Source organism: Barbatula barbatula (genome assembly GCF_947034865.1).
Source record: "Barbatula barbatula genome assembly, chromosome: 10".
NCBI classification, from domain to species: domain Eukaryota; kingdom Metazoa; phylum Chordata; class Actinopteri; order Cypriniformes; family Nemacheilidae; genus Barbatula; species Barbatula barbatula.
In genome coordinates this window covers 15,069,081-15,080,920 of record NC_136773.1, presented here as the reverse complement: position 1 = coordinate 15,080,920, position 11,840 = coordinate 15,069,081, and the positions used below count along the sequence as shown (strand labels likewise).

Sequence of the window (11,840 nt, the reverse complement as noted above, 5' to 3'; positions counted from 1 at the left end):
GGGCGAAAGAATGGGAGGAGCGCGGCATACGGAACATGCGCAGTTTAGAGCTGGTGCAGGTCACTTCAAGGTGCCTAAAGGGTGAAGTGCCAGTGCTATTAAAGGTTGAGGTCAAGTCACGTTATACAGTAAAGTTAGCTTCTTGACGATCTTGAGGTATATAATTGTGATGTTGACAAACACTGACGCAGATTTCTTGGGTGGGCTACTATGGACAAATACTGACGCACATTTCTTGGGTGGCTACTCTGTCTCACAGATCACAGCATAATGTTGTATGCAATTGAAATGAGACAAGGAATCAAATCATAATAAAACAATGATATTAATTAAATTAAATCATGTAAGCATAAAAACCAAACAATGACGACAGTTTAAATAAAAAACCTCCTGTTTCAGCAAAGAACGGACAAATATTTTATCAACACAATATTTAGATTTATTTGTAACCTAAGACTACAGATGCCAGAATTAGCTGCCTTTTCACTACGTTGTTGTCATGTAAGTCCAAACTGTGTCAGTGTGAAATGCGGCATGTAAACATTGCTACACTGGCATATCAATATGACCTCTGCTATCAGCTAGAGGTCTGAAATGTGTGTAATTCGGCGCAAACTATTTGCTCTGCAGTGTTGGTCTACAAACTGTAGTCACTCTGTATAGGTCAAAGACAAAAATGTCCAATCATTTGCACAACTTATTACATTATTTATTTACTGCTTACAATTATGTACAGTTTGTACTGCTGAGAACATTTGGTCATGTTAGTATAATGATATTATGTATTGGTCATAAATCGAGATTGGTTTTAAATGGTTGTTTTAACTCACAAATATGTTTAAATAATGTCCTTATTCTATATTCACTCCACTTCATCATTGGCATAAAATGTACATATGATAACGTTTAAAATTGTTTCTCTTGTTTAATTCCCCTGCCTTAATAAACGGCACTAAAAGTTTAATGTGATCTGTGCCTAAAGTTTATTTCAAATTAGAAATGTAATAATACTAATAATGTTTAAAAGATTGCATGTCCACCTGTTGGAGGTAAAGAGAATAATGTTAGTGCCGTGCTGCACATTGCACTGATTAAAGCTTTGGTGACTATTAATGTGTCCACTAGGGGTCAGCAATAAATCATTAAACTCTTATTTTCTAAATGGATCACAATAATTTCCTGAATATTGAGCTGACCTCAATATTTGTAACACGAAAAGAAACAACAACACAGTGGTATTCGTACTTTAATTTAAGTTATAGATTGTGCTATTATGTCTATTCTTTCAAGCATTGCTGACTCCACCATTGACTAATAAAGAGATAATATGTGTTACAGCTATCAAAAAGCTATTTAAAACGGTTCTATATATAAATATACAAATTCCTGCTTGAAAAGATAACCATAAACAATACAGATGATATTATTATTATACTAACTAGTCAAACTATTCAGGTAAATAAGCAAATCCCACATGGTTTTGGACTGTAAAAAATCCAACTTGCAAAGTGTTCTCTCTTTACATAGACTGAACAAAATTAGCATAAACATGTTTCTAATAAAGATTATTTTGTTGTTTGGATTTAGATTCTCAAGTTTTGGCCCAAAATGCATCAGAAATATTGCAAGATTTTGAAAGTTCCCAAGATGCATACCAGCATGTTCAATTCTACATTTTTTGTTTGTTTTTCTTTTAAAGATTAGTGTTTTACTTCTTGCAGGCTTAACTTATGCTTAAATATTATTCTTACTGTTAGTTATCTTTTCTGTTTAGAGTTTGTTTTTCAACGAATGATGGTTTTTGAATGTTACCATGCGTGAGGTTTGTTTGTTCAATGTTGAGATAAGTGCATTACACAACAGCAACATCTACATGAATGCATACAACACATTCTGTTACACATGCAAGTTTTGGGATGTTTGAGGCAGAAAACATATCCAATTGCAGTAAAAGTCGTTTTAAAATAATCAATCTATTCCCTATTTATGATCGGCCAACAAAAAATATTTTTTTCTGTTGTTCATTAGGGAAACTGGACAATGTTGTGTCAACTAATAAGGTTAAATGTTTAAGTTGAGTTAACAGTAGTTATTTTTTACAGTGTAGTAGTAGACAGAAATCTCATTGAAATGTTCCCAGCACTTTAATCCATAAAAATAATTATTTATTAACTCTTTAATGAATTAAGTTTATTTTTAGTTAATCTGATTCAACTGCATTACAATTCTTTAAAACAATAATGAATCATACATATTTAAAGTGAAAACATAAAATCTTTTGTCATTTTCAATGCATTTAAAAAAAAATCAGCTTTTATGCACTAGTATTGCTTTTAGTAGTTTTCATCTTGAAATCGTCGATTTGCACATGGCCGAATACTTCGAGCCAAAGCAACACCTTTGTAAGTGGATTCTCTGTAATCTGTTTATTTTCACATTGGTCTGCTACAGGAGAGGTTTGTGTTGTTACCCTCTTGTAATTAAGCCTATACAAAGATATTTTCCTATGCAAACCGCGGCTGATGTAGGACGGGAGAAGGCTAAGGGACCTGGATGCTTCATTGGTCCATATAGAACCTGGTGCAGAATAGTCAGAATCTTTTCAATGCATCTTATACCATAGGTAGGAGGGGGCCCGTTCAGTCATTTGACAAATTAAAAACAATAGAATGATTGTACAGATTGTTACAGACATTTATTCAAAATATACAATATACTACATACAAAAATACTATATGCATCAAACGATGTAAACATGAGCACAACCTAGTATGTCTCACAGTTTTGATATAAGACTTGAGTTGTGATAAAATCTCTTTGTTTGAATTGGGGTTCGTGTGCGCGGGCATGTGTCCGTGTGTTCTACCTCTCCTACATGAATAACAATGCCTGCAAAGTCAATTATGAATTATTAAATATTATTTTATGACACATTTGATGTGTATTGTATAATCACAGAACAAACCTAATCCATCTGCTGATTGCTTTTGTTAAATGTCTTAATCCAGGGGAAACGAGTGAGGAGTTAGCCAGCTAACTCTTTTACTACAGAACATTTATTATTTGACAGCCTTATTTAGTGAAGTGGCTATTATAATATAGCAGCAATGAATCTGAAGCACTTTGCATTTGCACACAAAATAACATGGGCACATTTGTTCTACCACATAACATTGGCTGACAAAGGGATAAACCTGTGTTTACTTTATTCTGTACAATAGTCATTGGTTAATCACAAGGCATGTTCCGCTACAGACTTGGAATTTTTTACATTTTCATCAAGTTAAACATTTTACTAAGTGATTTTTGTTGATTGTTGTCTTTATCCCATAACCATGTGATTTGTTACCTGCAGCAAAGTGGCTCTAATATTGTGATTTAAATAGTGCTCAGTAGTATTTTATAACATGTAATTTGTGATGCAGAACACCCTTTACTCTCCTGCAAAGGCACTATACACTAATTAGCTACAAACATTCAATCTCCTGAACTCATCGTGGGACGAACTGAGAATTTATATCTCGTAGACGGCCAACCTAGCAAGGTTAACTAAGGGCTCTATGAGTATGAATCATCTTTGCATTAAAGAGTAAGTCATAATTATATTAGCAATGTTGCCTGTGTTATTGCAACCAACGGAGGATGTAATAAATATAGACAGAATTTCCTATCATTAGTGTTTCTCACAAAATCCAGACCAGATACAATGCATGTTTGATACATCTGCACACAGTCATTATTAACATCAACATTTAAAAGCTAACATTTTATTTGTAGAATGATCAGAGAATGTTATAATCTGATATTTCTGTTGTATCTCCTTTTGCCTGTAGTTCTCATCTTGGTTTGGTTTCTTACAAGACTTCCAGCTTTTTTAATCAGGAGCCGGTGGAATTCTCTCTTTTAATGGATATGATCTTCTGACCTTTCTGCTCTATTTTGACAGTCTGGTTTTACATTCACTCTCCTGTCTGCCTTAATGAATCTCTGTTTTTATTTGCAGCAGAAGGACTAGATGTAGCGGAGCTGTCAAATTCAATCTTCATACGCCAGACAATTATAGAATGCTCACTCACATACTCTTTGAGATTACAAACTGTGTTGCAGAAAGAAATTGGCACACTCTTTTGTTGTGTTCTTGCGACTGTGTTGTATATATATTTTTTTTTTGGGGGGGGGGGGGATTTGTTCTGTGGGTGGTAGGAAGTGACAGTCTAAGCTTACTCTACAACAGTACGTGATATATTAGATCTATACTAATCTTTAACAGCTAGGTCGCATCCTGAAATATTATCAATAAGCAGTAATAAGCTTATTAAACACAATAAGCAGGTTATGCATCTGTGACTTTTTTAAACTCTTAGGCATTAGATTCATTTTTACTTCTGGACTTTTTCCAAACTAGCATATTGAATGATAAAATATCCCATTGCCCTAAATGGCTACATTCAGCGCTTTACATACTATTACAGGTAGGCCTACCTGCTTTCATCTTTCTATGCAATCAACGTAGTCTAAAAACTAAGACTCCTTTCATTTTTATACATTTTCAAGTTGCTACATCTACATAGACTGAGTCTCACGACTGGATGTTGAGCTCTTCAAAATTTGAAAGCTGCTTCATCTGTTCCACTTGCATAGAGTGCCTTCTAACAAGCTTTTTCTTCGTCCTGAGGTTGCCTCTCTTTGGTGAGTTTGGTGCTACTGGAGCTATTGGTCTAAATCCTGCTGCAAGTGGGGATGAGGGCTTGCTGCTGGCTCCTATATCAGGAATAGGAGGGTTAGGGTTGACATTCAATGGGGGCAGGTGACCCGGACGCGTGTGGGATATGTAGTCCAGCAAGAGGGTTCCAGAGCCACGCCGCTCCAACAGACCAGGTGCTCTGCCTCTGGTCATGCTAGGGGAGGATGTACTGGGATTGCTGTCTAACGACTCTCGTGAGCCTGTAAGCATAGCAAGGGGGGATGTATTGAGCTTTCTTCTCTCCATGGGTGCCTTTGGAGAGTCTAGCAGGCTGGAATCTGAGTACAGCTGGGAGTCCGAGTCATAGTGCTCATTCCCCAGTCTTCTCCGGTACATTGTATCTCTGAGGCTAGGTGGCCCAAAGTTTCCCCCACAGCCGTCCTGCTCTGTGGGGACGGTGCTACGTCGTGCCAGAGGCTGGTGCTGTGAAAGAGATCTGTCATATGAAACTTTGGAGGGTGTTGGATGCGATGAAGTTGGGGAGATTTTTGTCGCCTGATCTCCCACCATTGGAAAAAGAATATATTTTCCATCAACGCTGTTATGCCGAGACAAAGTGCCTCTTTTGGACAGGCTCAACCCGTTGACACCCGCAACAACATTTTCATCTGAGTTGGCTCTTTTGCTCTCTTCATTGGCTGCTGCAAGGACAGAAGGGGCGATCAGACCCCAGGGCTCTGACTGTAAACGTTTCAGCTGGGGTAGACGAGCTCTCTTGGGGTTCACTGGCTTCTTACTGGGCGAGGTAAATCCGTTAGCAAGTTTTGCAGCTGTGTTTGAGGTCGACTTAAACTTGGTTTGAAAATTGAATATGGTGTCTTTCTCTTCCTCTTTGCTCGGAGATGGTGATGCATGCAGATCTATCTCTGAAGGTGAGGCACACGGTGCCGCAGAGGTTCTCTCATCCAGCTCGGGCGAGGGAGGAACATTCAGGTACTGCTTGGTGGTTTTGGTTCCAGATGGGGATTTGTCAGTGGTGATGATAATCACCTCCTTGCCTTTAGCTTTGCAGGCATCCAGGAGAACTTTAAGGGTTTCTTTATCATCTGCATTGACAGCGTAGACTAGAGCAGAAGATCCGTGGCGATCCTCCAGGCTTGGATCAGCCCCATTGGACAGCAGGAAAGAAACCACTTCATGTCCCGCCCTCTGGCTGCATGCATGCATGAGGGCCGTCCTTCCAGCTTTGTCTTGAATGTTAGGGTCAGCTTTGTTGTCCAGTAGATACTTAACCAACTTTGCCTTGTTGACACTTTGCTGGTCAGAGTGTTTGGACATGCATGCCACCATGAGTGGTGTCTCTCCTCGGTCATTGCTCTCATTGATGTAAGCTCCTCCCTCTAGCAGAAGCCTTGTAAGGCGCAAACGTCGAAGCCACACCGCCTTCAGAAGAGAGTTCCCATCAGTCCTGAGTTCCAGCACATCAGCCATCACCCAGACTGGACCCAAATCAGCCTCAGTCCTGCAAGGCAATAACATTGTGCTGCTACAGTAATCTTGCATACTACAGGGACATTTCTATTAGAGTTTATAAACAATACAGTTTGAACAAAAGAATTGTATATCAGGACACATAATATAGCCAGCCTTTCATTTTGAGGACCCACCAGGTGGCAGTCTGAATGAGTTATAAGACGAGACGCTGAACTGACAGGTGTATCAGGTGCGAATGGACGTTTTCATTTTAGATTAGCGGCGTTCGATTCGTTTGAAGTTTGTAACGTTGAAGAGGGATTGTGTAACGCGTCCATGTGTAATGTTATTACGGAATGAAGTGTCGAAATGGTTATTGATGGCGAATGTTCTCGAGGAAATGAGTGTTTCATCTGCATTTTATTCAATGTGAGAAGCGTTTTCCTTTCAACCAATATTAATAGCGCGGTGTCTTTTTGTGTTTAAGTTGTTGCTTTGGTATGAATTTGTCCTCCTTCATTTTTTTCTGTTCCGTTTTCGATAATAACAATATGTTCAGAACAGTTTCCCAATAGGCTAACTTTTCAAATGTTTAGACCTATTTGGAACAAATACTGGTGGATTGTTATGGCTTAAATGTGATACGAATTAAATAATCTGACAAGAATGAACTGGTTCAATAATGCATTTGTTTATCAAATCCGATGCGCGTTATAAAGATCGCGTTTTGCGTTTTGTGAAATTGCACTGTCCATGGTCCTGAGACCATGTGAAAACATCTCCGCTAAAAATCCGTGATGTGCGCTTTTAAAGGACAAACATGCTCTTCATAGCCGAGGATGTGGGCATCAAAGTTATCATTTCTAATCAGATGCATCGACTTTTATAAAGCATCTTAGTTGTCCTTATGTACCTGTATTTCTTTACTCAAAAGTGAATATGTACTGTGCATTGGCTCTCGAGTTGACCAAAACATTTCGTTGCAAACGTTACTAATAGGCTATAATAAATAGCAAAGATTACTACACGACGATTGTTTAGGCTACATGAATATTTAACAAATATCTCAATTGTTTTACAGCCAAATGTCTTTCTCAGTTAAATGTGTTTAGTTCTGAAATGTTCTTACCTGGTTGACGCACATGTTTAGAATAAGTCCACGGTAATGGTCTCCAATATTCTTTATAAGGAGCGAAGAGCCATGTTGTTCAGCACAGGTTGTGTGGTTATTTAGTTGAGACCCATCAGAACTGCCCTATTTTAGCTTCTGTTCATAGCGACGCTCCAGCTCCACTGGTTTTGTTACTGAAATGCAAGAGACCAGTCCAATCGCTATATTCCTATTTGCCCACTAAAGAATATGACTCTGAGGCGTTGGGGTTATAAATAACTTCCCCTTTTTCACTTCGTGAATGAAACGTGAATTTGATTGACGTCAGAATGAACATAAATAAATCTGGTCTGGTGTGAACCTGTCATATGTTGTAATGATAAGGACAAACAAACAAATTTGTCAGGTTTCCTACATCTAGATTACGAGTCCAACTCGTCAGACAGGAAAGTGCTGATTTGGAGGATAATGTCAAATGTAAACAGTTATAGGCTATTTGAATTGGTTTTAAAATATAATCAATATGGATATAACGTAAACAATAAAGAGGAAATTACATATTTCCACACAGTGACCCATTTACCTGGAAGAAATTATTGTTGTGGAGGATTTATTTATACATACCATATAATATAATATATAAACAATTATATAATATTAGATTTATATAAACAGATTGAATGGTTTTTTTTGAGCTGCTATCTTCTAAATCTTGTGCTTTGTCTGTGAATATTTATAAGTCTTTCTGTCTGTCTGTATAGACAATGACAGCATGTCACTGTTTAAATTGCAATTAAACATCCACAACTTGTTCCAGCCATTTCAGCCATATATAGCATAATCTATTTTTAGGTTGCTATGAGACAGCAAAGAATCATATTCTCACTGAGACCAATAGAACCTGAGGTGCTGTTGGCAACATGAACCCACAATATCAAGAAATAATAAAATATTTATAAACAGAAAACTTCTAGTAATAATTTAATGGTAAATTGTCCTTATGATAAAGTCATAAAAATGGAAGACTTTAAATTGGAATTGCCTTTAACTTTTCTTTCCTCGTGTTTTTAATATCAAACAACGCCCTTGGCTATTTACGTTTTGATAAACCGCTCACATGAACCCTATATTGCACCGGAGCAAAACAATGGTTCATGAATGACCTTTCCCAAACACTGTCCTGACATTTACCTGCTGTTGATGGCACTTCTGATCACTTAGGAGAATATTATTATTTACTCAACAATCATGAGAGATAGATATGAAGGTAGATATGAAATGTTTTTGTGCATTCTGGTGGCTAATGCTGTCATTTGGAACCTCTCCAGCCATACGGTCTTATCATGCCTCACTCATCCTAATAAAAGTTTCCACAGTGAGGAAAGGTGGAGCGTAACCCACATATCAATATCTGCTGTAGGATCACTTTCTTTATCTGAGTTTTTTCTAAATAAGGGAGAGGAAAAACCGAAAAATATGTGTATTTCATATAGTGCAGCTCTTATGTGATGAGTGTTGTTAAGCAACCGAACTAAGGGTGGGTGGTGGTGTGGAAGAAAAGTGCAACAGAATGCCCACTGTTGTTCTGTTACTCTTTTAATCTGTATCAAACATGGTTTCAGTGCAATGCAATTGCAGTCTATTGACATGGCATTGTCTTTAACAAGTAATCATGGTCATGACAACATCAAATATTTTTTTTAATCAGGGGATGTGTGGAGGGATGTAATTTGTATTGAGGGATATCATGCTGTGATTTGGCATTTTTATGCAACATATATAGTGGGTAAGTTTGGCAGTCACAGTGCTTTCGAGGCATAGCTTCCTCAGGCATGCACTCTATGTCTTGAGAGCAGAAAAGGTTCCCGAGCTCTCTTGATTAGACACATTCATTAACATGGGAACCACAGGGACGTCAGCACTCTTCCTCCGATTTATCACAGTGCAGTGTCGTTGATACAAAATAAATAATGAAAGCGCCGAGACTCAGCACTCTCACCCCTGGGAGCTGTTTCCATTTTCAGAAATCTTACATTGCACCTGATGCGCTGCCTCTGTCTAAATATAACCTCTCTTTCTCGCTCTCTCTCTCTTTCCAACTCTCGCACTTTCTCTCATTCGTACTTTCACATGGTGTGATTTTGCTTCTCAGGGAAAAAGCTTTGCAGTTTCTAAATATGGATTTGTCCCAGAAAACTTTAGTTTAACAAAAGCCCTCAAAGCATGAAACAATGTTTTTTTAAAGATTGTTGTATGTATTTACGGTGTTAAAGGTCTGCTGTATGAAGTTTAGGGGTATCTAGCAGTGAGGTAGCAGATTGCAACCAACGGCATACTCCACCACTGTTGAGCAGTTTGTCCATTTAGGGATAATATAGAAACAACATGGTGAATTCCATGTAAGGTGTTTATAAATAGAAATAGCTTATTCTACGGTAATACAAACGTAACGCTTCATTATGTAAGATCTTTATACACCTCTGAAGACAAAGTTATGTATACTATATTGAATTTCTGTCAAAAGATCCTCCTAAAAGTATACATTGGACCTTTGAGCCAAATATCATCATTTATTTACCCTCATGTCAGGAGAAATGAATAATTATTAAACGTTTCAGTTTTGTGTCCATACAATGGCGCCGTGTGGTTTGCTTACCCATATTCTTCAAAATATCTAATTTTGTGTCCTGCAGAAGAAAGAAAGTCATACAGGTTCGGCATGACATAATTTATGTGCCCACTGCTCATCTGATAATCTATTAATGTTGTTAGGTCTGTATTTGTTATTAACTTCAGGTACCTGCCAATCTATGTAGATATCCGTTTTATTTTTGCGCTTCTCTGATTCTTCAGTTCCAACAAGTCTTTCCATTTCCATTTAACTGTTTTGTCACTGAAAGTAATTAATCATTCCAAGATTCTGGTTCAAGCTGGAGTGTCTGCTCACTGGATGACCTTTCTGAGACTAAGCCCAATTAGAGGATGCCAATTTTCAGGTCCTTGCTGCATTCACATATTCCTCAGTGGCACAAATCGTAGCGATTTAGAAAACAAATCACACCCCAAAATATAGCCAGCCAGCCTGAATTCCTGTGAGGAGCCTAAAACAAAAATCAAAGAGACACACATCGATTGGTCACCACTCGATGGCAGAGAGGAGTGGAGAAAAAGCATGTCTTGTGGCTAAACTAGATCTTGTGATTTAAAAGCAGCGACTTTATTTACTGTGATTGGAAAGAATTACAGTATGATGTTTCAATTAGTTTGTAATGTATACAATTGTTACTATATGAAGACGAGATGGTATCACGAGCCATGTACGGCATATTTCCAAAGAATTAATTACCAAACTAACAGATTTTGGAATAATGAAGTGATCTTGGCTTTTGATTCTTTTCCAGACTGCAAAAACAGTTTTTCTGGTAGTGTAAGTAGCAGATGTTGGCCTATTCTGTTGCATTTGATTTCACCACAGTGATGGGAACAATAGCAATGGGTGGAACATGATCAAAGGGACCCAAAGATATAATTATGGAAATCAAAGATAATTTTTGTCTCCAGTGGCAACATGTAATCGTAGCGTGAATAGAGAAAAAGACAAACATCACACAGATTAAATAAGGTATTCAGTGATTTATTACATTATCCTGAGAGTGTTTGATCTGTGAATCAGCCAATGAACTATTAATTTTACAGTCTTTATGCGTATGTGATACTTTGCACAACCAAAAATATTATTTAATAGTTTTGGTTAAAGTGTTTGTTTTGCATCACGGTACAAAATGTTCCCTTAACTAAGAATTATACCTGTGCTTTGCTCATTGCAATAAGACAGCCGTTTTAAGAGCTGATATACAGCACATAGAATAAGTTATGCATTTCTATTTATTGTAAATAATACAAGAGGAATGTAAACTCCTGTGTCCATTTCTGTAGCACAGACTGCATCCTGGGCAAGTGAAGGCTGTGAATATGTTCTATGACACAATTTAATCATCTTTACCCCATCTCATTGACTAATTCGTCTCCAGACTAAAATAATCAAATAAACATGCTTGCTCTTGAAGCACGCGGCGTGTTTCCTTTTTGCTGTTGTGTAGAATATTGGATGTTGCTTTTGATTGCGTGCTCCTGAGCTTAGCGTCTCTTTAAAAAGCGAGCCTGACATTCTCATGGCATTTGGTGTCTCAACGATTGTATCAGCCGAATGTGTGGGCTGTGACAGCACTGGCACAAACCTCACAGCAGCGCTGTGTCGCCTTCTCTTGCCCTTCCTCGCGTCCCTTCTCTCACATGGAGACCATTCACGGCCATCATGCTAATGCATCGTTTACTACCGACATGCATCAAATCTTTTCACATGCACTTGAAACACAGTACATGCTCCTCAATTTGTTTACTTTGAAGAATGTTATTTTCTGGAGCTTAATGGTGTTAGATGCACTTAGATGCAGACCAATGGCCAGTGTTGCATGCATTTACAATACAGGAAACAATCTTGCTTGGTGGTTATTGTGTGGCAAGCCGTATCCTAGGAGATTTGTGAATATCTAATGAGGAGTTTGCTGCTCA

At 37.9% G+C, this 11,840-nt stretch overlaps 1 protein-coding gene across 1 annotated transcript; it reads right to left on the bottom strand.

Moving 5' to 3' along the window:
- Nucleotides 1-4,579: 4,579 nt before the first annotated feature.
- On the bottom strand, nucleotides 4,580-6,175 carry ankrd34c (ankyrin repeat domain 34C; the record flags this gene model as incomplete). The annotated part of the gene is made up of 1 exon (XM_079466488.1): nucleotides 4,580-6,175. One exon carries the CDS (start codon nucleotides 6,173-6,175, stop codon nucleotides 4,580-4,582), a length of 1,596 nt encoding a protein of 531 aa, XP_079322614.1.
- Nucleotides 6,176-11,840: the final 5,665 nt, after the last annotated feature.